Source organism: Chanos chanos, chromosome 9 (genome assembly GCF_902362185.1).
Source record: "Chanos chanos chromosome 9, fChaCha1.1, whole genome shotgun sequence".
Lineage (NCBI taxonomy): Eukaryota > Metazoa > Chordata > Actinopteri > Gonorynchiformes > Chanidae > Chanos > Chanos chanos.
Window position 1 is genome coordinate 30630551 of NC_044503.1, and position 27473 is coordinate 30658023.

The window sequence follows — 27473 nt, forward strand, 5'->3', positions numbered from 1 at the left end:
AAGCAAAGAAGCCTATACAGTCTTCTATGTCCAGAGTATTGATGCTGTTGATCATATTTATGATACGTATCACCTAGTATTCTCATTCTTTGTTGTTGTTCCATTGCATGGTGTGTATCACTTACTACTTTACATGTGAATTACTTCCCCGTCAGCACAGACGCATTACCAAGACATCATCATTACAACAGAAAAGCGTCAAATATCACATGATAATTTGGAACGTAGCCTAACAATTGTCCAGATATCAGACAGTTTAAAACAAGAGGACACTCAGTCCTTGCTGTTGTATTGCTGCAACATCAAAGCAGCATTCCCAAGATAGCCGGGGGGCGTCGACTGAAGATCATAATTCCAAACGTTGTCTTCACCCGAATCACCCAGACATCTACAGTAGACATTTCCCCGGCACAGCTTTGCTGACGCTCTAGCATACTTCTTAAGGGCTGTCCACACAACAATGATGAAAACAGGTTTTTTGTGAAAACAGAAAAGTTTTATTGCGTTTTTACCTTTCGTCCACACAACAATGGCATTTTTGGGGCCTGAAAATTCCAGACTGGTATCTTTTGATTTACAAGGCAACGTAACACAACGAAAGGTTCTGCGAACGCGGTCCTACGTCGACACAGTCCTACGTCGCACTGTGATAGAGAGGTTCAAAGATGACCGTCATCACGGTCTTGCAACTAAAGATAGTCTGAGCAAAAATTCTGACAGTGTCAGAAATTTAGGATGACCATCTCAGACTGTGGCTGCTGCTACGACCTACGTCTACTAACCAACTAACTACTAATGATACGTCTACTAATGCTGATGACGTTTTGTTCTTGTATATTTACATGTGCCTTAGCCTGCGATTCAGTGGGTGTTATTATCGTACAGCCTACATACGTCAAACTTGATGTCATACCCAAGTTTATTAGGTCCCTATCCCAGAGTGTGGCTTGCAATAAACTCATAAGATTGCTGAAATCTCACAGTCTGTAGGCACCTTTAGCCGATGATATGACATGACGTTACGACGCCATGACCTGATGCTCAGCCAACATCCCCGCCAAACTATGGCTGATATACTTCAATAGCAACCTCAGGTTTATGACATCTCTCATCAAAGTTTATAACATCGTTTCTTCTACAGTTTGCTGACAAAAGTTTTAACTATAATTTAACCAATCACTGCTGTTTGTTTGTTGGCTACAGCATTTGTTCTGTATTGTGCTACTTTCTACATGTGCCACTTATACACCTGAACCCCCTACCCCACCCACAGTATGACTATAAAGGATATGTAGAGACATGAAAGATTTATTATTTTAAAAAATTGCACTTAAATACTCTATAATAAAAATGTACACTGTGTTCTGAAAACCTAACCTAGGAATGGTATTAGAGAAGTGAGATAAGAAATATTTAGAAAAGAATGTTAGTTATCGTTTCTTTAAATATACTGAGTGCAAAAAATGTTTGACTGCATATATAATCGGTGTTTGTCTTTATCCAATTAAAGGACATGTCAACAAAGAGGGACAGGAAGAAAATAAGTTGCATTTGGAGATATATGGTTTGGTATGATGGCATGATGATTTTATACATCAATTGTCTAATGAATGCAGAACTAACAGTACAAAAAGATCAGACGTTTAAAACACAGTATTAGCAATAAGGCAAGAGTATTTACAGCATATACTAAGTTAAAAATTTTTTATCCTTCTGATAAAGGTACACATGACATCTACACATGTTATGATGGATGAGAAAAGTGCAAAAGCAGAGAAAGCATCAGAAATCACTGATGGTTATGCTCACTTTTAATGTCATGAATGGCGTATGTTCTGATGTCTCGATTACACCCATACCTTTACCATAAAAGCATGCAAGGAGATGTGTAATACAGTTTATACAGATATCCCAGTGTGTCTTATATTTGTTTTGTTTCTAAGAGAAAACTGGTGCAGTCACAATGTAGTGCAAGATTGATATAATGCTGTTTACAGTGGCTAATAGAGAGAAGTATTAACCATTCTATTCAGTCAACATAGTTTATATCTTACAGCACATAAAGTGTGATATTGAATATATGATTGATACCAAAAGGATAATTCAAACTCAACACTAGATTTCAAACTCTGGTCAATTGATTTTAATAGTATAGTTTAATAGAAATAATATTCATAAAAATTGTCCTTTGAAAGTTTGTTGAACACTGAAGATGAATAAAATATCAATTTTAAATCTGTGAAAAGCACAGAGAAAAAAAGTATACTCTCTCTCTGTCTCATTCTTTCTCTTTCTCTCAGTTTTGCTACACAGTTTGGCTACAGCACCCTCTTTTAAAAACATATTGACAGGATCAGTTATTTGTACAGTTTAGTAGCCAGAAAAGCGATTAAAAGAAAGAGAAAAAAAACTGTAAAAGATTATCTAAACATTTGTGATGTCTAAATATCTTAGAGTCTGAAAAGACTTGCACCTAGAGAGTGTAAATAAAAAAATCCCCTCCTAAAATCAGACCAGTGACTCTGTCCCTAAAACTCTCCAGTCACTGTCTGTGTGATTTTGTTTCACTCCCTGGACATTAGGCACATTGGCTCAGAGAGCCATCCAATGCCCTCTTGTAAACAGTATTTACAGGATCAGTTAATTATACGGTTTAGTACCCAGAAAGGTTACTGAACGACACTCAAATCTCCGCGTCAGGTAGAAGATCCGAACTTCCCATCACTACTTGCAGTCCCCTCAAGCAGTGCGTTTCCTCGTCCATTGATTTCGCATTAAGCTACACAATACGCACGCGCAAACTCCGAAATTCACAACGTTAAAGGCAATCCCGACAAAACTAGGCGTGTTTGTGCGCCATACAGCGTTTCGTTCTTAGAAGTTTAAGAACTTAAAAAGGATAAGGACATAAAAAAATATCATTAAAATACGTTATGAGGCAGCATACTTTTAACTAGAGGGAGATATTGATATGTTATGAATTTGTTGTATGGTTATTTTGATTAAATTATCACAGGGTTGGCACAGACTACCCTGGCCGCACATGTTTACGACTTCCTTCGTGTGATGTGCGTGTGTGTTCCACAGTAATCGCTCAGACCCATTAGAACGATCATATCCAGTGTTGTCCCCATTGGTGTGCACGTCGCATCACGATATATATGGAACTGTGCTTCCTGTCACATGCCTGCAAGCATTCTCTTGTTATAGCTATAGCTCAGAGAAACGTCAACACTTTCGATTTTACTGACATTTTCCACTCTGAGCTGCGACCTTTTGTAGAGTTACTGCATTCGTCACAGATTCTTTTGGAACCGGTAAGTAAAGCAACATTGTTTAAACTGTTGTGTACTGTGTGTTCACTATCATTGCAACCTTAGATATCAGGGCTTTACATGAACTTATGCTGCAAAAGATGGAAACAACCTTTATGTTAATGCGTTTATCCCCGACTGCTTTATGTGGTCGCCATGAAATCTGAGGTGCTGCGTAACTTTCACACAAAAGTAATTTATGGATTTTGTGGCTCGAAATCTTCGACCGCAGGCATTATTTGTATTTTAAGGATGGGATTCTGTTGCTGCTACGCATTATTTTCATACCAAGAAGCGAACGCATTATTCACGTTGTATCTCGACAACAGCTCTACGCAGTTATGAATAATGCGTGTACTTCCTGGTCTAAACAGAGCTGTGCTTGTTCGATGTCACACAGGTGCGATGAAGAATTTGGGTTAAACAACTGATGCATGTTTGTTCAGGTGACTGTCATGTGAGTTTTCCCCTATGGCAGTACATTTTCATTTACAATAACTCATTTTACAATAACTTTTTTTATACATTAAGACTTTAACCAAGAGCATGCAGTGACATCTAAAAACAACACAAAAAACCCTGCTATGAAACCGAGCACTAGTTTCTTCCTTAATTGTTATCTCTTCCTTATTCTCTTTACACAAATACCACTGGCAGAATGTGGGTGGTTAAAAAAAAAAAAACTTAAAAGGTCGCATACGCACAGATGTACACCATACACAGGACTGTAAATGGGGTTTTGCCATAATTTGTCTTCTACGGAATTAATACAAACCTTAAATACCTGCATGCGTGTTTTGTCTGTGTAGCTTTTTGACAGTGAAACATGTACAACTGAAGGATTGTTTTTTTCTGTTACTGAACTAAAACTGATTTCCATGAACTTCACAGATGTTTGACCCATCCTCACAGATAAAATGGCAACAGATGGAGTAGTATCAGGTGAGCTTAAATATCCAAGGATGTCTGGGAGGTTAGAATGTGGAAACAGGTAACATGTTTTAAACAAAAAGAACAGAATGAATGAATGTCTAGACAGAATGTCTGTCTATCTATCTATCTATCTATCTATCTATCTATCTATCTATCTATCTGACACATTCATTCCGTTCTTTTGTTTAAAACATCATGCTGTTTAAACAGTTGTTTAAAATATATGTTCCATATTCTTGTTCCTGAATAACCTGTATTTGTCGTCTTTACATTTTTAACAAATCTTACATTGGTTGTGTTATTTACAGAAAATGACTCTAGTTCTTCAGAGTTCAGGATTGTGCTTCTGGGACCCAATAGAGCTGAGAAGACTTCAGTGGGAAACACCATTCTGGGTGAAGAGAAGTTTAATCTGCAGACAGCTGCTCAGTGTGTGAAGAAAGAGGGAGAAGTTGGAGGAAGACATGTTACTGTAGTGGACACTCCAGGATGGTGGAGTGGTCATCACACGGAGTATACCTTAAATCAAATTAAAGAAGAGATCACTCTCAGTGGGTCGCTATGTGCACCAGGACCCCACGCTTTTCTTCTGGTCCTACCCATACAAACAGTGTACAGAGAAAAAAACAGAGCGGAGGTAGAGGAACATATGAGGCTTCTTGGTGAGGGAGTCTGGAATCACACTCTAGTACTTTTCACTAAAGGGGACTCATTAGGAGAAAGGACCATTGAGCAGTACATTGAGAGTAAAGGAAGAGCCCTCCAGTGGCTTATTAAGAAATGTGGGAACAGGTATCATGTTTTCAACAACATGAACAGAGCTGATGACTCTCAGGTCACTGAACTGATGGAGAAGATAGAGAAGATGGTGGCAGTAAACAGTGGTCTTCATTATGAAATAGAAAAGAAGGGATTGCATGAAAGAGGAGAGCAAAACATGGGAAGAGAAGAAGAATTGCCATCAGATGAGGGGATAGATCTTACTAGAAAAAAAGAAGAATTGGATATAATGCAGACTGGGAAAAGAACAGTAACAGTGGACAACGATTCACCGAAGTCTAGAAGACCAGATTGCATTCCTGATAGTAAGTTAATATACACGGAATCATACTGGCATTTTGACAGTATTTTTCAGATGTTATTTTAAACGTAGCTGATGATATGAAATAAAATGCAATAAAATGGAGTAAAGAAGATTCCACTCATGAAGACTAGTGCAATAAATGTATTTGAAGAATTGCTCCCAGATGATGGAACAGAATTCAGTTCTGATAAAAAGGAGGATGAAAAAACAATGCCCACATGAGTGACCAATAATTCACTAAAGTCTAAGAGAAAGGATAAAATTCTTGATAGTAAGTCAAAATATACATCATAGTAACTCTACCCACCCTTAGTGGCTTGGGGTCGAGTGGGTTGAGTTCAATGTTTTTGTTTTTAGGGCTTGTTTTTGGGTTGTTTTTGTTTTCAGGAACAATGCTGATACTGATTGTACTTAAGAAGAGCAATTACTGATATTTTTAGGCTAATATTCTTTTGCAGTAAATATGGAAATATTATTGTCAAAATTTACAGTAACACAAACTCCAACTCAGAGCTCTCTAAAAATTAACCTCATGAATTGACAGAGACTGGATGAAAGTGCAGGGGACACTGTATTCCAAGTTGTAAACCAAGCAGTTTGTCAATGAACAGACACAGTCTGGTACACAATACACTGGCTACTGGGGGATCAGCAAGATCAGAAGTCAAGAACAAGCTAAGTTAATACACTGAAAGGCTAAGAGAGGGAACAGGGCTATCAAAGGGAGCAGGGCTAACACGGCTAACATGGCTAACAGGATAAAGAGGGACTAGGCACAGCTCAGTACTGACAGTAAGTGTAAGACTTCACCAAAGAACAAAGAAAAACACAGAGATGTACACACACACGCACACACAAACAAAAAATAAACAAACTGAGGACAGGGGCACACACAACAACTGAGGAACCAGGTGATTAGACAATCGGGTCCATCTGGACACTGATCAGCCAGGAGACAGGGCCTAATAACATGTTTAATGAAATAATTAGAAAAAAACTTAAAACATATGAATATCACATTTAAAAATTAAAGTGCATGTAGCTCCCAGAAGGTAAAATTTGAACAAACAAAATGGAGAGGGTAGAGCATGAGGTGGACAGGATGTAACTGTTAAAACAATGATAATGTCAGTACAGTGCAAGTCACCTAGACCGACACTAAGGAAAGTGTTATCTCCTAAAAACTACCACACTAAACTGTTAATAAAAGACGTGAATTGAAAACAAATTTGTGTTAATGATATATTCTTTCCTTGTCTTTTAACAGTGGGTGGAGAAAACACATCAATGAGAAACAGAGGTATGTCTGAATCACTACCACTGTCTCCGGAATCAATCGCAAGCTCAGGATATGGCTCATGTATTTCCATACATGAATCCACTGAGTCAGAGACAGGGCCAGCGTACATGATGCCTGGACCTGGGACAAAATTACTTCAACGGTCCCCTGCTCCCACCTCAACGAGTGAGGATCACTCTCTTTCCTGTGGCCCCTGCAGGTCTGATCCCAGGACAACTTCCCCGGTTGTCCCCCCCATGCGCCGGGCCAAGTCAGAGCAAGAGCAAAGCACTCAAATACAGAAAAACGATCACCTACCACTAATGACATGTAAAAGTTCAGATGTATCACGGCCAACAATGTCAGATTCTGTTTAGGTGATACCTCCAACAAAGCGAGAGACATCTGAGTGTGACTCTGCATTAGACCATCATGTAATTAAATAAATCTAAGAATATCCAATATATGAACTGGGAACTTAAAAGTATGGAAAGCCATAATGTCTTTACTGTACAAACTAGTGTTATAATTTTATTGTGTAATATGTAAGTCCCTCATAATTCTGTGGAGAAAGCAAGAGCATCACTGTGCTGTTATTACATCTTGTAATATTGTCCCAACGAAAAGTTAAGTGTTATTTGAATATTCTGCTGAATCTGTCATCTCTAAACTGCTTGAATCCCTTGATTACCTTCAACCATAATCCAAACACTTGTACGTATGTGTGTGTGTGTGTTTGTGCTTGAGTGTGTGTATAATATATGTAAGGGATAATGTACAGCCAGCCGGTCATTATCACGAAATAAACCCAGACAGGGTGACGCAGGACCCCAACGAGAAGTGGAGGGGTCTCGAATCACCCTGAAGGGGTTTGATTTGCTATAATGACCGACTCTCTGTACAGTATCCCGCTTATTACATGGCTTCTTACTAAAGTAATCAATAAGTTGATACAAAATATTGATTTAAAAATGATTTTATTGCCTCCACTAAAAAAAAAAATAGTTCCATAGCAACAGTCTGTTTTACATAGCAGCGGTCTGCTATACAGATATAACAGACCATAGAATGCCATAATTCACCAATCAGAATCGAGTATCCACAAAGCCATGTAATGTCTATCTATCTATCTGTCTATCTAGAGAGAGAGAGAGAAGTTTTCAAAGGCAGCTTTACTTAGAACGTACAGACAGGAGCATGTTAGTTCATAACAATTCGAAACAATTTTCATTGACATGTGCTGTTTATAGTCTTTGGTGTGAATTCCCTGCTAATGAAAATGCTGAATCAACTGGCAATGTTTAATGTCTGGACTGGTTGCTTGTGTTGTAATTTTGACTTATTACCCTTCTTAAGGTTACAAACTCTAAACAATGGCACATCGAAGTATAAGCGGTGGAAAATGCACATGTAGGCAATATTGCAGTTCACTTGCAACTCTTTTTTTCCCTGGGAGTATGTGTATGTATATGTGTATGTGTGTGTTGTATCCAGTCTAGCCTGTTTTGGGTGTCTAGGCAACACGCATGTGTGTTGCCTAGATACCCAAAACACCCTCATTCCATAATGATGACTTTTAGGATCCAACTTTAGAGGCAAAAAGTTTATTACAGAAATATTAATTGTAATCTAAAAGGAGATCCAAAAGCAGAGCTTGATAGAACAAGTGAGAGTCCACAGCAGTCAGGAAGAAGCAGCATGAAGAAAAGACCAGGTCCAAAAATTTCAGATCCAGGTCCAAATTTTTCATCCAAGTCAGATAGATTACAAACAGAAAAGCAACTCAGAATAACACTAGGAATATACGAATAAGTTTCAGAGCGCTCAGAATACACATAGGGAAAGTGTAGACTTCGCAACGACTAAGTGAAACAGTGAGGTTAATAAAGAGGGGGGAATCAGGGAAAACAAAGTAAACACAGGTGTGAATGATGAAGGGACATGCCGATCACTGAATGGCTGGAGTTGGTGTGGGAGGAGACGAGGTCGTTACTGCAGACTAACGCTGCTAAACTTCCTTATGTCTCAGGTGTGAAAAGAGTCAATTAAAGCTTCAATGGAATCAAACAACTCTTTTGGTGAATTTCAGGGAAAAAAAATCCATGTCTTGGATGCCCTTCATACACAATTATCATATAGAATTATTATAAGCCCTACATCATTAAAAAAAAAAAGATTTTCACTCATATTTTTCAAAACATTTGTATGTTCCCTATGTCCCATCTTACTTGATTCAATGTAAAGCAATACTGAATTGGCATTACTTAATAAATAGTATATGTGTAGTCTTTAAGATTTCATCAGAACTTAGCTTTGTGTTTTCCTTCATGGAAAATAATGTTCACACCCCACAGTGGAATTCAATATCTTCTCTATTTTATTATTGCTGAATGCAGTATATTTGTTGCCTTTCCATTTTTAAGAGACCTTAGCTTTGTTTTGTCACTTACAGAAAATGAAATATTGAGCCGACACAATGTTTATTCAGGTTTTATTTTCATCAGATGTGCTCTGGTTGTTACAAAATAAAATATAAATGCTACTCTTTGTTAATACTGTGTGTAATTTTTGAGCTTCACTGGGAAATACATAAAACTGAACAAAATAAACCTCTCGTTATCACGTCATAGGTTCAGTAGTTTATTTACATCCATAAATACTATCTGGTTTTACAGAGGAGAAAGTCAAAAAAGATCTGACTGACATGTGTCTGTCATCTGACTGAAATCTGTGGTCTGAGCATGTGCATGTGACTGACTGGCTGACAGAAATGACTGATTAAACCATTTAATCGTTTGTATAATAATGCTTCTACTTACAGTGATAGGTTTTGTGTTCATGTGCAGTGACATGTTTACACAACAAGGAGGCGCTAAAACAGGTAGATGTCACAAACTGTTTATTGAGCAAAATTAAGTTTTCAAGTTTCAAGTTTTATTGTCATTTACTAGATAACAATATGAACATCTTTATCAGTAATGAAATTCTTGGGCTCGGGGCCAGCTCAACTTGCACAATGTAGTAAGATTATAATAAGAAAACAATAAAAGGTAAATAAGGTAGTATAAAGATATATATAAAAAGGAATATATATATATATATATATATATATATATATATATATATATATATATATATATATAGGGGAAAGAAATGTAGAAATATAAAAATATAATAGTATAAGAATATAAGAATGTGCAGTGGATGTACAGTCCCTGAGTGAAACAATTTTAAAGTGCATCAGCATAGACAGTAGTGGTGTACACAGTAGCGAGTTGAGTAGATGAACAGTCCAATACTGAGTGGATATGCAGTGCAATGTAATGTAGACAGTTATCAGTCTAAGGGTCCAACCAATGTGTGCGTGTGCATTTCAAAATATGTCTTTATTTTGAATCAGAATGAGCTCAGGTTATGGCTCATGTTGGTCTATGTTGGTCACTTTTCTGCACGTTCCAGACTGTTTGGAATTCAGTTGATTACACTGATTGTTTTGTCAAGTAAGATAAAGTTTATATTTCGTGTAATGATGCGGTCCAGCGAAGATATGCTAGATATGCTAGGCTTTTACATATTGCTTCCCCGTGTCCGTGTCTTTCCTCCACCCATCACACCGTCCTAAACCAGTACAGGTGGTGGATTTCCCCTATGCTACGTCCCCTCTACATACCTCTAGACACCACACTACACCAGGGACGTAACAGTACACAATATATGTATTTTTCATTAGTTTACATACCTCAGTAAATACCATCTGATGTAAGTGAACAGAAGCTCAAAAAAGATCATTTGACTGATCATGTGCCCTGAGTAAGTGTGTGCGTGTGTGCATGCGTGTGTGTGTGTGTTTCTTTGAGTATGTGTTTTGTGTCCAGTCTAACCTGTTTGGTTGCTTAGACTATGTCATACCATTTGTACTTAGGCTATGTAATGCCATTTGCAAAACATCATTTTCAAAGACATCCTCTTTCTGTGATGATACGAGTTTGAGAATCCAAGTTCAGAGACACAAAGTTTATCTCAGAAATATTCACAAAAATCTAAAATGCAATTCAGAAGCAGAGCTTGACAGAACAGGCACCAAGTCCAAATCTTTCATCCAAATCAGATACAGAACAACCAAGGAAATATCAAACACAGGAACAAGGATATACCAAGAAACAATCATTCAGTAACATGTTAAAACACTCAATATGTTGCAATGAGCTGTCTGAGACTCCAGTGGATTCCTACAGAGTTCAGAATATACTATAAGAAGACTAATTGGGTGGAAGAGCTACAGGATATGTTGATAATCAGGTAAAGCAGAGCATTGCCTAGTTACAGACCTAGAATGGGAGGGACTAAACAGGTTTGGCTGGAGGTGGTTGTGGCAAATTTACTTTCACTTCACTATTGGATCCAAGACAGTAACTAAAGAGGTAAGTAAAACTTATGGTAGTTTAAAAAAAAATGGTTTTGTATTGTTTTGCTTTTCATGATAGACCTGGATTGTGGCTTGCTTTGCCAAATTTATTGTACAGTGTAACACAACTTATGAGGCTGTATGTAAAATTAGTGAAAGGAAATCTCAAGTGTATAATGACAGAAACAGAAAGAAGTACCAGAGGAGGAGCTGTGCCAAATATCTTAAAACCATTTGTCAAGAAAGAGGCAAATCCCAAACTTATTTAATCATGAATACTAATCAAGTATGCAGATGATAACATTTCTGTTTTCACCAATGACATGAGTGAAACAATTAATCGAATAAAACGTAAGTCAATAATTAAAAAGCATAACTTTTCATATTTTACATTTCTGTTTGGTAGCATTCCACATGAGGTTGGTTTGTAGACTAACGCTGGCAAACTTCCCCGTGTCTCCAGTTACATAAGTACAGCAGTGATGGCTTCTGTGGAATCAGACAGCTGTTTCGGTGAGTTTTGGAGGGGGGGATTCCATATGATGGCATTTATGGCCTACACACAAATCATTCAGAATTATTATAAGCTGTACCTTATTATAAAATTTATATCATTTTTCCTAACGCTCCCTTGTGATTGGCAAATTTCTCCCCACAGACAAATTCTGTATGTACACTGTATATCATCTGACTTGATATAATGTAAAGAAATAATAAATGGCATTACTCAATAAATAGTGGATTTGTGGCATTCAAGATTTTATCAGAACTTAGCTTTGTGTTTTCCTTTACAGAAAATAATGCTCACACCCTTCAGAGGAATTCCAATTGTTCTCTATTTATTTTGACTCAATACAGTGTATTTGTTGCCTTTACATTTTTAACTTAGCTTTTTTGTGTCATTTACAGAAGATCATTCCAGGTGTCCAGATTTGAGATCAGATGAAGGGATAGATCTTACTGGAAAAAAAGAATTGGATATAATGCAGACTGGGAAAAGAACGGTAACAGTGGACAACGATTCACCGAAGTCTAGGAGACAGGATTGCATTCCTGATAGTAAGTTAATATACACGGAATCATACTGGCATTTTGACAGGATTTTCCCAGGTGTTATTTTAAATGTAGTTGATAATATGAAATTGAACTCAATAAAATGGAATAAAAAAGATTCCACTCATGAAGACTTGTGTAATAGATGTATTTGAAGAATTGCTCCCAGATGATGGAACAGAATTCAGTTCTGACAAAGAAGAGGATGAAAAAACAATGCCCACATGAGTGGCCAATGATTCACTAAAGTCTAAGAGAAAGGATAAATTTCTTGATAGTTAGTCAAAATATACGTCATAATAATTTTACCCATCCTTAGTGGCTTGGGGTCAACTGGGTTGAGTTCAATGTTTTTGTCATGGCCTGTGAGGCCTGAGATACAGAATATGGATCCAAAAGCCGACTCAGGAGATTGTATTGAAAAAGGTGACTTTAATGATCAAAAATTCCAGTGAAACAGAAAACAGCAGGCAGTGTTAGCAGTAAATTCATAAACAGGCAAGAATGGGGATAAGGCAAAAACATGGTTTGAGTCCAAGCAGAGTTCAAAATAACTAGAGGTCAGTCCAATACAGAAGGCAGAGGTACAGAGGAGGGCAAAGCAGTAATCAAAAGTGAGGTCACAGGTCACAGACGAGGAGGGCAAAATCGTCCAGGCAATCACAAAAACCAAAAGGGCAAGACAAGAGCAAAAATCCAGGGAACAGGCAAAAGTCAAAAACATGAGCAAGAGTCAGAAAAACATACATGAAAACACGAGAGAACCTTCCAAAAAGTGGCGAGGATAGTCTGGCAAGAAGTTAGTGGTGAGACAAGGCTTTTAAAACACAGACTAATGAGAGAATGGTGAACAGGTGAGTAGAGGGAAGGCTGGTGATTGGTGCGAAAACAAAAATGTGGAGTGGAACCCAGGAAGCAGAACACAAAACGGGAGAGAGGGAAAACGTGGCTAAACAGTGGAAGGACCAGGCTGGATTGTGACAGTTTTTGTTTTCAGGAACAATGCTGAAACTGATTATTTGTATTTAAGAGGAGCAATGACTGATATTTTTAGGCTAATACTCATTTAGATTAAATATGGAAATATTATTGTCAAAATTGACAGTAACACAAACTCCAACACAGAACTCTCTAAAAATGAAGCTCATGAATTGAGAGAGACTGGATGCAAGTGGGGGTGGCACGGCGGCGCAGTGGGTAGCGCTGTCGCCTCACAGCAAGAAGGTTTTGGGTTCGGTTCCCGGCCAGGGTCCTTTCTGTGTGGAGTTTGCATGTTCTCCCTGTGTCTGCGTGGGTTTCCTCTGGGAGCTCCGGTTTCCTCCCACAGCCCAAAGACATGCAGGTTAGGTGAATTGGAAACACTAAATTGCCCTTAGGTGTGAGTGTGTTTGTCTGTGTGTCTGCCCTGCGATGGGTGTGTCCCTGAGTGCTTAGGATAGGCTCCAGCACCTCCCGCAACCCTAATCAGGATAAGTGAGAGTGGATGCAAGTGCAGGTGATACTGTATTCCAAGTTATAAACCAAGCAGTTTGTCAATAAACAGACACAATACACTGGCTACTGGGGTATCAGCAAGATCAGAAGTCAAGAACAAGCTAAAGTTAATATACTTAAAGGCTAAGAGAGGGAACAGAGCTAACAGGATAAAGAGGGACTAGGCACAGCTCAGCACTGACAGTAAGTGTAAGACTTCACCAAGGAACACAGGAAAACACAGAGATGTACACACAATCAAAAAAAGAGTAAACAAACTGAGGACAAGGGCAAACACAACAACTGAGGAACCAGGTGATTAGACAATCAGGTCCATCTGGACACTGATCAGCCAGGAGACAGGGAACTAGAGACAGAGGCCTAATAATATTTGTAATGAAATAATTAGAAAAAATTCAAACATATGAATATCACGTTAAAAAATGAAAGTGCATGTAGTTCCCAGAAGGTAAAATTTGAACAAACCAAATGGAGAGGGTAGAGCATGAGGTGGACAGGATGTAACTGTGAAAACAATGATAATGTCAGTACAGTGCAAGTCACCTGGACAGACACTAAGGAAAGTGTCATCTCCTAAAAACTACCACACTAAACTTTTAATAAAAGACGTGAACTGAAAAAAATTTGTATTAATGATATATTTTTTCCTTGTCTTTTAACAGTGGGTGGAGAAAACACATCAATGAGATACAAAGCTATGTCTGAATCACTATGTCTGTCTCTGGAATCAATCACAAGCTCAGGATATGGCTCATATTTTTCCATACCTGAGCCAACTGAGTCAGAGACAGGGCCAGCGTACATGATGCCTGGGCCTGGGACAAAATTACTTCAGTGGTCCCCCGCAACCACCCCAACGAGTGAGGATCACTCTCTCTCCTGTGCCCCCTGCAGGGCTGGTCCCAGGACAACTTACCCGGTTGCCCTCTCCATGCGCCAGGTCAAGTCAGAGCCAAGGCGAAAACAGAAAAACGATCTCCTACCAATAACCAAATCTAGAAGTTCGGATGTATCACGGCCAACAATGTAAGATTATGTTTAGTTGATACCTCCAACAAAGCAATATACATCTGAATGTGACTCTGTATTAGACCATCATGTAATTAAATAAATCTAAGAATATCCAATTTATGAACTGGGAAGTATGGAAAACCACAACTGTCTTTACTTTACAAGCTAGTGTTATAATTTTATTGTAATCACAGGCTGATAAATATTATTTGATTGGGCTGAATGGTAATTAGGTGAGGAACAGAGAGAACACCAGACAATGTTCTGTTGGCTAATATGTAAGTCCCTCATAATTCTTTGGAGAAAGCAAGAGCATCACTGTGCTGTTATTACATCTTGTAATACTGTCCCAATGAAAAGTTAAGTGTCATTTGAATATTCTGCTGAATCTGTCATTTCTAAACTGCTTGTATCCCTTGATTACCTTCAACTATAATCCAAACACTAGTACATATGTGTGTGTGTGTGTTTGTGTTTGAGTGTGTGTATAATATAAGGGATAATGTACAGCCAGCCAGTCATTATCACGAAATAAAGCCAGACAGGGTGATGCAGGACCCCATCGAGAAGTGGAGGGGTCTCGAATCACACTGAAGGGGTCTATTTTGCAATAATGACCGACTCTCTGTGCAGTATCCCGATTATTACATGGCTACTTACTAAAGTAATCAATAATTTAATTGATTACTTTAGTAAGTAGCCATGTAATAATCGGGATACTGCACAGAGAGTCGGTCATTAATTTAATATTGATTTAAACATTCTTTTATTGATTTACAAATGATTTTATTGCTTACACTAAAAAAAATAGTTCCATAGCAACAGTCTGTTTTACATAGCAGTGGTCTGCTATACAGATATAACAGACCGTAGAATACCATAATTCACCAATCAGAATTGAGTATCCAACAAAGCCATGTAATATCTATCTATCTGTCTATCTATCTATCTATCTATCTATCTATCTATCTAGAGAGAGAGAGAGAGAGAGAGAGAGAAAAGTTTCAAAGGCAGCTTTACTTAGAAAGTACAGACAGGAGCATGTTAGTGCATGACAATTCGTAAAAATGTTTATTGACATGTGCTGTTTATAGTCTTTGGTGTGAATTCTCTACTAATGGAAATGCTGGACCAACTGGTAATGTTTAATGTCTGGACTGGTTGCTTGTGTTGTAATTTTGACTTATTACCCTTAATAAAGTCACAAACTCTAAACAATGGCACATCTAAGTATAAGAAGTGGAAAATGCACATGTAGGCAGTATTGCAGTTCACTTGCAACTCTTTTTTTCCCTGGGAGTGTGTGTGTGTGTGTGTATATGTGTGTGTTTGTGTTGTATCCAGTCTAGCCTGTTTTGGGTACCTAGGCAACACACATGCCATTTCAGAAAAACCCTCATTCCATAATGATTACTTTGAGGATCCAACTTTAGAGGCACAAAGTTTATTACAGAAATATTAATTGTAATCTAAAATGCAGTCTAAAAGCAGAGCTTGATAGAACAGGTGAGAGTCCACAGCAGTCAGGAAGAAGCAGCATGAAAAAAATACCAGGTCCAAATTTTTCATCCAAGTCAGATAGGAAACAACCAAGGGAGAATAATACACAGGAACAAGGATACACAGAGTAACAAGGCAAAAACCGTTCAGTAACAGATTAAAACACTCAATACCTCAGAGAGAGCTGACTGAGAATCCCGTAGATTCCTACAGATTCCAAAATACACTCAGCAGAGTAATTAGCTGGAAGAGTTTTGCCTGGTTACGGACCCAGAGTAGGAGGGACTAAACAGAGAGTAGGCTGGAGGTGGGTGTGGCAAATTCACTTTCATTTTAAAGCTGGACCTAAAATAACAACTAAGGAGGTAAGTAAATCCATTGGTAAATTACATTTTTTAAAGGTAGGCCTGGTTTATGTCTTGCTTTACCAATTTTTTGCAATGTGTACAACTTATGAGGCTGTATGTAAAATTAGTGAAAGGAAATCTAAAATGAAAATGACAGAAACAGAAAGAAGTACCAGAGGAGGAGCTGTGACAAATATCTTAAAGCCGTTTGTCAAGAAAGAGGCAAATCCCAAACTTATTTAAGCATTTTCAGTATTCACAAGATAATATTTCTATTTTCACTGATGACATGAATGAACAATTAAATCGAATAAAACATAAGACAAAAAGAGAAAAGCATAACTTTTCATGTTTGTTGTTCCTGTTTGGTAGCATTACATGTGAGCTTGGTTTGCAGAATGATGCTGGTAAACTTCCTTATGTCTCAGGTGTCAAGAGAGTCAATTAAAGCAGTGATGGCTCTAATTGACTCAATTTTTTTAAAAAAATGTATGTTCTCTATGTCCCATCTTACTTGATTCAATGTAAAGCAATTCTGAACTGGCATTACTTAATAAATAGTATATGTGTAGTCTTTAAGATTTCATCAGAACTTAGCTTTGTGTTTTCCTTCATGGAAAATAATGTTCACACCCCACTGTGGAATTCAATATCGTCTCTGTTTTATTATTACTGAATGCGGTATATTTGTTGCCTTTCCATTTTTAAGAGAACTTAGCTTTGTCACTCTGTCACTGACAGAAAATGAATTATCGGGCCGATACAATGCTTATTCAGGTTTTATTGTCATCAGATGCACTCTGGTTGTTACAAAATAAAATATAAATGCTACTCTTTGTTAATACTGTGTATCATTTTTGAGCCTCGCTGGAAAATACATAAAACTGAACAAAATAAACCTCTCGTTATCACCTCATAGGTTCAGTAGTTTATTTACATCCATAAATACTATCTGGTTTTACAGAGGAGAAAATCAAAAAAGATCTGACTGACATGTGTCTGTCATCTGACCATGTGCATATGACTGACTGGCTGACAGAAATGACTGATTAAACCATTTAATTGTTTGGATATTAATACTTACAGAGATAAGTTTTGTGTTCATATGCAGTGACCTGTTTACACAGCAAGGAGGCGCTAAAAACAGGTAGATGTCACAAACTGTTTATTGAGCCAAATTAAATAATGACAATGGATCTCAACATAACAAAATTCTCATCTTGAAGCATGGTGGCTCCAACATCACTCATACACCAATAATCAAGCCCTTGTTTGTGTGAAGCAGATGTGACAGAACAGGGAGAGACCCAAAATGTGCTGAGCTGTGGGTCCATTGCTTTAATATGTGGAACAAACCAGTAATCTGGATTAGAATTTTGAATGTGCTTTATATATCCAGCTTCTACAGTGTATATCTCAGTTTAATTAATCTAAAACTATTTTATTAAACGCTGGTGAGATGGTCTTTCTTCTGTCAGCCTATGCTGGCGTTTCACATAAACTTATTTTGGCTGATTTATTTTTAATAAAACTAAAACTTTTAAAGACTTTAGTTTGGATATTCAGCATTTAAATGTGTGGAAAATGTACACATCGACAACGATGCATCTCCATATGCACCTTCTCTTTTTTTTCCTCTGTATGAGAATGTGTGAATGTGTGTGCATGTGTGCGTGCATGTGTGTGTTTGTGTTGTATCCAGTTTAAACATTTTTGTTCAGATAAATTACACACACTATCAAAGTCACACTATTTGTACTCTGCGTTTCAAAAGATGTCTTTATTTTGAATCAGAATGAGCTCAGGTTATGCCTCATGTTGGTCTATGTTGGTCACTTTACTGTACGTTCCAGACTGTTTGGAATTCAGTTGATTACAGTGATTGTTTTGTCAAGTAAGACAGAGTTTATAGTCCATGTAATGACGCGGTCAAGCGAAGATATACAAGTCTTGGAGTACCACCAACAATGCCAGATTATTTGGGGTGAAAGTTCTGACACAGACTATAATATCTGAAGTGGATTCTACATAAAATTGTTGTGTAAATATGTTATCTTAGCTAATAAAGAGCTGACCTGCAAATTCAATATTGTATTTGAACACAGTTGATGTGACTGTTTTTATGTGACTTAGCATTGCTACACAAATTCATAACCCAGAAAGATTATTTCATATGTTATTTATTTTTCTACTCTTTGTAAATATTATATGAGCACTATATGTACACAATATATGTAATTTTCATTAGTTTACATACCTCTGTAAATACCATCTGATGTGACTGAACAGAAGCTCAAAAATATTATTAAGACATAAGACATCAATATTATTATCAGTAATCACACGAGATCATTTGACTGATCACGTCCCCTGAGTAAGTGTGTGAGTGTGTGCGTGTGCGTGTGAATGTGTGTGAGTGTGTGAGTGTGTGTGCCTGTGAGTGTGTGAGTGTGTGTGCGTGTGAGTGTGTGCGTGTGTGTGAGTGTGTGTGCATGTGAGTGCGTGAGCGTGCGTTTAGTTTATTATTTGTCATATGTAGGTTAACACAGGGTCAACGGTACAATGAAATGTGTGAGATGAGAGAAACAGGTCAACTCAGCAATAAGAGCACACTAGTCATAAGAATAAAAGTACAGTAGGGATTTAAATACATAAGGAGTAAGACACTAAGGAGTAGAAGAGCAAAACAGGGATTAAAAAAATAAGAGTAGGAGAATAAGGAGTTAACTACGAATAAAAATAGAAAAGAGAGGTATGAGCAATGAACAATTAAGGTACAAGGAGGGTGCACAATAAATATAACAGAATATGAAATAGAATATGAAATATACACTATATACATGTGAAGGAGGCTTAAAATGAAAATTTAAAGTGGCGGGTGTGAACAACGGTATTGCACATGGGGGATGTACAGCTTTATGTACCAGTGTAGTGCCAGTGCAGTATCATGTAAACATTGTGGATCAGACATGGAGTAATCAATGTGCAGCAGTGCATTGACACTGCAGTAGACAGTGGACAGTGCAGTAGGGAGTAACCTGTGTAGGTAATCAGTTCAGTGCAAGTTAGTAGTTGAGTAACAGTGCAATTGAGCAGTGGGCAGTGCAACAAACAGGTAGTCCAGTCTCCAATGAGAGGGGGGGGGGTGTTTAGTTGTGTGAGTTCAGAAGCCTGATGGCCTGGTGGTAAAAACTGTCCTTAAGTCTCGTGGTACGCGCAGCCATGCTCCTGTATGGTCTGCCAGATGGTAACAAGGAGAAGAGTCTGTGTGCTGGGTGGCTGCGGTCCTTAATGATGCTGTGAGCCTTCTGCAGACACCGCTGCTGGAAGATGTCCTGAATGGCAGGGAGTCTGTTGCCTGTGATGTGCTGTGCCACATCCACCACTCTCTGTAGTGATTTGCAGCTGTGGGCAGAGCAGTTCCCGTACCAGACCGTCATGCGTGTGTGTGTGTGTTTCTTAGAGTATGCGTTTTGTGTCCAGTCTAACCTGTTTGGTTGCTAAGGCTATGTCATATCATTTGTACTCTGCAAAAACATCCTCTTTCTGTGATGATGATATGAGTTTGAGGGTCCAAGTTCAGAGACACAAAGTTTATCTCAGAAATATTCACAAAAATCTAAAATGCAATTCAGAAGCAGAGCTTGACAGAACAGGCAACAGTCCACAACATGTGGGAAATAGCAACACAGAAAAACACCAAGTCCAAATCTTTCATCCGAATCAGATGCAGAACACCCAAGGAAATCTGAAACGCAGGAACAAGGATATACAAAGTAAAAAGGCAAAAATCATTCAGTAACATGTTAGAACACTCAATATGTTACAAAGAGCTGTCTGAGAATCCAGTAGACTCCTGCAGAGTTCAAAATGTACCATAAGAAGACTAATTGGGTGGAAGAGCTTAAGGATATGATAAACAGAGTGTTGCCTGGTTACAGACCCACAATGGGAGGGACTAAACAGGTTTGGCTGGACGTGGTTGTGGCAAATTTACTTTTGCTTCACTGTTGGATCCAAGACAACAGCTAAACAGGTAAGTAAAACTTATGGCTGTTTAGAAAATTGTTTTACTTTATTTTGTTTTGTTTTCAATATAGACCTTGGTTGTGGCTTGCTTTGCCAAATTTATTGTATTTCTTGACGGCTTGTCAAGAAAGAGGCGAATCCCAAACTTATTTAAGCATTTTCAGTATTCACACGATAATAATTCTGTTTTCATTGATGACATGAATGAAACAATTAAATTGAATAAAACATAAGACATAAAAGTAAAAAGCATAAATATTCACATTTGACGTCCCTGTTTGGTAGCATTACATGTGTTATTGGTTTGGAGACGCTGACAAACTTCCCTATATCTCAGGTTACATAAGAGTCAAGTACAGCAATGATGGCTTCTGTGGAATCAGAGAACTGTTTTGGTGAGTTTCTGGGGGGGTGGGGGATTCTATGTTTTTGATGGCCTTTATACAGAAAAAAAATCATTCAGTTATTATAATTATTATAGAACAATAAGCTGTACCTTATAACAAAAATTATATTATATTACCCCTTTCATTGTTCCTAATGCGCTCTTGATTGTGATGGGCAAATTTCTCCCCACAGACAAATTCTGTATGTTGTCTATGTATCCCATCTTACTTTATTCAATGTAAAGCAATATTTAAATGGCATTACTTAATAAATAGTGGTTTTGTAGCCTTCAAGATTTTATGAGAACTTAGCTTTGTGTTTTCCTTCATAGAGAATAGTGTAAGGCACACACCCTTCAGAGCAAATTCCAAATGTTTTCTACTTATTATTACTGAATACAGCGTATTTGTTGCCTTTACATTTGTTGTGTCATTTACAGAAAATCATTCCAGGTTTCCAGATTTGAGGATTGTTCTTCTGGGATCTAAAGAGGCAGGGAAGACTTCGGCTGGGAACACGATTCTGGGTGAAGAGGTCTTCAACCCAGGGACAACTCCTCAGTGTGTGAAGAAAGAAGGAGAAGTGGCAGGAAGACATGTTACTGTAGTGGACACTCCAGGTTGGAGTAGTTACCTCCGTGTAAAACACACCACAGATGAAGATAAACAAGAGACTTCTCTCAGTGGGTCTCTGTGCTCACCAGGACCCCACGCTTTTCTTCTGATCATTCCTGTAAAAATCTTATACACAAAAACACAGAGAGCAGTGGTAGAGGAACATATGAAGCTTCTTGGTGAGGGAGTCTGGAATCACACTTTAGTACTTTTCACTAAAGGGGACTCATTAAGAGAAAGGACCATTGAGCAGTACATTGAGAGTAAAGGAAGAGCCCTCCAGTGGCTTATTAAGAAATGTGGGAACAGGTATCATGTTTTCAACAACATGAACAGAGCTGATGACTCTCAGGTCAGTGAACTGATGGAGAAGATAGAGAAGATGGTGGCAGTAAACAGTGGTCTTCATTATGAAATAGAAAAGAAGGGATTGCATGAAACAGTAGAGCAAAACGTGGGAAGAGAAGAAGAATTGCCACCAGATGAGGGGATAGATCTTACTGGAAAAAAAGAAGAATTGGATATAATGCAGACTGGGAAAAGAACGGTAACAGTGGGCAACGATTCACCGAAGTCTAGGAGACCGGATTGCATTCCTCATAGTAAGTCAACATACACAGAATCATACTGGCATTTTGACAATATTTCTCAGATGTTATTTTAAATGTAGTTGATACTATGAAATAAAACGCAATAAAATGGAGTAAAGAAGATTCCATCCATGAAGACTTGTGTAATGTATGTATTTGACAGAATCAAAACCAACTCTTAAGCTCTGAAATTGTATTTATGTACCATAAACAACTTTACAACAGCCCTGTCTACTGGCCCTTTTTCCAGATACTGTGGAAACTGTGGAATCAGTAAAGTCATCAGGAAAAAAAAACAGTACAAATCTGTTAATAAAAGACTTGAGGTGAAAATTAATTGTATTAATGATGTATATTTTTTTTTATTGTTTTTCACAGTGGGTGGAGAAAATACATCTATGAGATATACAACTATGTCTGAATCACAGATGTCTCTGGACTCAACCACAAGCTCGGGGTACGGCTCAGGTTGGTCAATACCTGAATCCACTGAGTCCGTGAGAAAAGCTTGGCTTGGAGAAAGAAGGCAGGTGTATGAATCCCCATCTAGAAGTTATTCCTACATGGGGGTGATGCGTACTTTGAACCCAGAACGTCAAGATCAGCGAAGATGTGCGAGCCATAAAATACCGCCGACAATGTCAACGGAAAATAAAATCTGAGAAATGGGCGGTGGGTAGTGCTGCATGGCGCAGCGGATACGTCACAGCAAGAAGGTCCTAAATTTGATTCCCGGCCGGGCAGCCAGGTCCCTGTGTTGAGTTTGCATGTTCTCCCCATGTCTGCGTGGGTTTCCTCAGGGAGCTCCGTATTCCTCCCCCCTTGATTGGACTGAGGTGTAGTTAGGTGTGTTGAGGAGTAGAGAGCGAACGCCATAGAGGTTCTACACGTAAGACATTTATAAATTTGGGGAGAAAATTACAGCTATATTGTGCTTTGCCGTCACGTCTTATACCGTGTTTCCTTTCATTCTGAATATTCATTAGGATATTCAATTAAATAACACAGGGAAGTCATGACATTTTGATTTTGTAGAAATAATTGCAGACAACTAAAGAACTCATCATACAGTTTGAAAGTACTGAGACAGCACACATTTTGGCTATTACGGTTGATTAGCTTTGCTTTGTCCACTCTCGTTTGGCTTCATGACCCAGCCCACATGAGAAATTTTACTTGAATTTTACTTTGTAAGAGAAACATGTTTCTGTGACAGAGCAACTTCACAGAATCTCAAGACTCTTGAAGCCAGAGTTTTTATCGTTGATCTGCAATGTGACAAGTCTCTCATCATATTTTTTTCCAGTCATGAATGATTCATCTTTTGAGTGCCGACTACAAAGACTATTACATATGCTGTACAGATGTTATGCCATTGAAACTGTTGTGACAAACATATTTTGGGTGTCTTGTCCTCATAGTATCATTTGAACAATAGTCAAATCTTCTATGAACACCTTAGTCCTTCTGTCAGTTGATAAATTGTGCCTGAAAAGGTTTTTTAGTTATTATTTAATTAACTTAAATTAATGAATGAATCATGTTTTCTTTTTAAAGAACATGCATTTCATGACCAAATTTTATGCATAAAGTAATGGTGAAAGGGTGAGAGGTGAAATTCCATCCATTCTATATTAGAGGTCCAGAATCACTAGCCACATTCATTTCTATGACTGAACATAATGTTTTCTATGTAATCTACAGTATGTAACAATGTTACTATATAATTGTATGTCAAGAAACAGACTGTTTTATATGAGATTCGTTTTTCTACTCTTTGTAAATACTGCGTGTAGTCAATATATTTTTTTCACGGGAAAAAAATTCTACAAAATAAACTTCTCATTATCACTGCATGATTGGTTCAGTAGTTTATTTACATCAATAAATACCATCTGGTTTTACAGAGGAGAAAGCAAAAAAAAAGGTTGTCCAATTGACCTCTGTGCTCTGAGTAAGTGTGTGTGACTGACTGATAGAGATGACCGATTAAACCATTTAATCATTTGAATAATAATACTTATCCTTACGTGTAGTGACCATTTTACGCAGCAAGGAGGTGCTAAAAACAGATGGATGTTGCAAACCAATTCTCAAACCAAATTAAATCATAACAATTAATCTCAACATAACAAAACTCTCATTTTGAAGCATGTTGCTTTCAACACCACTCATTCACTAATTGTCAAGCATTTGTTTGTCTAAAGTAGGTCTGATATAACAGGGAGAGATGTGCTGAGCTGTGCGTCCATTGCTTTAATAGGTGGAATAAACCAATAATCTGGATTAGAATCATGATTGTTCTTTATAGATCCAGTTTCTAAATTTTATAAATATACATTAAGAGATTCAGATTAAGATAAAGACTTCTGCCAGCATATGCTCACATTTCACGTTAACTGCATGTTTTAAGAACTTATCTTTACCAATCTCTTTTTCATAAGACTAGAACATTTAATGACTTGAGTTCAGATATTCAGCATTTAAAAACGTAGAAAATGTACCCATAAGCAACAATGCATCTCCATATGTGCCTTGTCTTTTTTCCCCTCAGTGTGAGAATGTGTGTGCATGCTTGTGTGCACGCGTCTGCGTTTGGGCTGTATCCAGTTGAACTAGTTTTGTTTTGATAAGCGACACACTCACTATCTAAGTCATACCTTTTGTACTTGTGTTTCGAAAGACATCCTTATTTGTTTTCAGTTCAGTGGCGGGTCTACACCTAAAGAGGTATGTATAAGTTCTAGCATAAAAATCATTTCTACATAGGCTTTTTTCTTCAGGAAGAGTAAAATTACACAATACATTAGTTAAGCACTTTTCTGTATGTTCCACACTGTTTGAAATCCAGAAGGTTCTAGAGGTTGCTTTGTAAAATAAGACAGAGTTTACAGCTCATTCAGTAAAGTCTCTCAAGACCTACTGCACAATACAATACAATTACGATGTTTAAAATTTTTCAAAGTAAACACTAAGCTTGTATGACAGAAACAGAAGGATATAATTGTAGAGGATCTCTGGCAAGTATTTTAAATGCACATATTTCAGAATAGTTCAGAAAATGACATATCCCATACTTAAATAATCATTTTCTACTATTCGGATGAAAATAAAATCAGATGTCAAACAGATGATGAACCCTGTATAGAGAATTTCTAATATTCAGATGACGATAGTTCTGTTTGCAGTTATTCCACATGACTAAATCAACTAAAACATTGGACAAAAAGTGGAAAACACTAGAACTATTCATGTTTGACGGTCGTGTTTGGCAGCATTCCATGTATAGTACTGGATCCTCTGTTGTTTCTCTAAAATGAGGATTGGACATAAACTGAAGCTGGTAAACTTCCCTGTGTCTCAGGTTACATACGCGTAAATAAAGGCACCGATGGCGTCTATGGATTCAGAGGGCCATTTCGGTGAGTTTCAAAAATAAGTAAATAAATAGAAATCTTTCATGTTTTAGGTGATGCACAATTATCATATAGAATTACTATAAGCTATACATCATTATTAAAAAAAACAAACAAACATTATTTTTAATTTTTCCTGTTTCCTTTATTGTGATGGGCAATTTCCCCCTACAGGCAATTCTGTATGTTCTGTTGTCTATATCCCATCTGATTTGTTTTAATGTAAAGCAATATGGAACAGACATTACTTTACACATATTGGGTGTGTGGCCTTAAAGATTTTATCAGAACTCAGTTATGTGCAATGCACACACCTTACAGAGGAACTCCAAATATTTGCTTTTCTTTATCACTGAATACAATGTATTTGTTTGCCTTCGCATTTTTAACGGAACTTACTTTTGTGTTGTCAATTCCAGAAAATAACTCCAGTTGTCCAGAGTTCAGGATTGTGCTTCTGGGATTTAAAGAAGCCGGGAAGACGTCTGCTGGGAACACCATTCTGGGCAAAGAGGAGTTTAACCTGGGGAGAACTCCTCAGTGTGTGAAGAGAGAGGGTGAAGTCGCAGGAAGACATGTAACTGTAGTGGACACTCCTGGATGGTGGAGTAATTTGCCTGTAGAGTGTACCTCACTGCAAGATAAACGTGGGATTGTTCTCGGTGGGTCTCTGTGCCCACCAGGCCCCCACGTTTTTCTTCTGGTCGTTCCTGTGCGACTCTCGTACTCGGAACAAAAGAGGGCGGTGCTAGAGGAACACCTGGAGCTCCTGGGTGACGGGGTCTGGAAACACATCCTGGTACTGTTTAGTTTTGGGGACTGGCTTGAAGATGTAACTATAGAGAAGCATATAGAAGCTGAGGCGACAGCACTTCAGCGGCTTATTGAGAAATGTGGGAACAGGTATCATGTTTTCAACAACATGAACAGAGCTGATGACTCTCAAGTCACTGAACTGATGGAGAAGATAGAGAAGATGGTGGCAGGAAACAATGGTCTTCATTACAAAATAGAAAACCAGTGATAATGAGGATACAGGTTTTTTTTAAAAAAAGAAAGAGGAAGAGTGGGATATGGAGAAACAAAGAAAAAACAGAATTGCTCTGTATTTTTATTAGTTGGAAAGGATGACCTGGGGTTCAAAATATTAGCACACCTTTCAGGTTTTAACTCACTGAGCTCACAAAATATGAAATTCCATCTGTTTAGTGAGTAAATAAACAAAGAATAATGCTGGCATTTACAGAATACAGTTATAGATTTTAATGTTAAGTATACTTGACTGTATAAAAGTGTGATGAACTTTGACTGAGAAAGAGAAAAGAAAAAGAACGTGTGTAGAAAAACTTGTATGTATGAAGATGAAAACTGTGTAATGTCACTCAAAATATTCTCTTTCAAATAAACATTTGATTGTCACTGTCTATATGTCTACGTTCAAACGCACGTGTTGTGTTTTAACATAAATGGCATGGGAAAAAAGCCAAGACTAGTTGTCGTTTTGTGCATATAAAGGACTAAGGGGATACGTAAACTAGTCTTGGCTTCGTCCACGCCATTTATGTTAGTAACTCACGTTTTTGGAAAATAAGTGTTTTTACCTACATAACTTTCTATTACATGCCGAGAATTCTTTATGAGACAGGTCAAACACTGTAGGCATACTTTTTCCATAAGTGCTAAGCAAGGTTTTAGCTTTCACTAAAATCAACGGATTCGCTCTCTGCACTCCTACGGTACTCCTCTCAATATGTTTGAGCAAGCCGTTTTTCGTGTTGCGCTCCGCAAGTCCGTTATAAAATTCAGATCGCTGCTTTAAACAATTGGAAAACATTAAAAGATGGCACACGTGTAGTTGCTTAGTGATCTAATCTTAAATTTATGACCACAATAGTTCGGAGTTACGGGTGAAATATTAAAAGTGTCTTTTTCTGCTCTTCTACTGTGCATGCTGAGTCCGATGTGCAAATGAGAACCATCCAGGAGGTCAGTCGGTAGAGAGCGCTGGAATCCTTCC

At 37.8% G+C, this 27473-nt stretch overlaps 1 protein-coding gene across 1 annotated transcript; it reads left to right on the forward strand.

The window, feature by feature from the left end:
• The first annotated feature begins 4231 nt into the window (after window positions 1–4231).
• Window positions 4232–26480, forward strand: LOC115821622 (GTPase IMAP family member 8-like). The gene is made up of 5 exons (XM_030785427.1): window positions 4232–4256; window positions 4556–5332; window positions 21276–22052; window positions 22419–22508; window positions 25876–26480. The coding sequence occupies exons 1-5, from the start codon at window positions 4232–4234 to the stop codon at window positions 26478–26480; spliced, it is 2274 nt and encodes a 757-aa protein (XP_030641287.1).
• The last annotated feature ends 993 nt before the right edge of the window (window positions 26481–27473 follow it).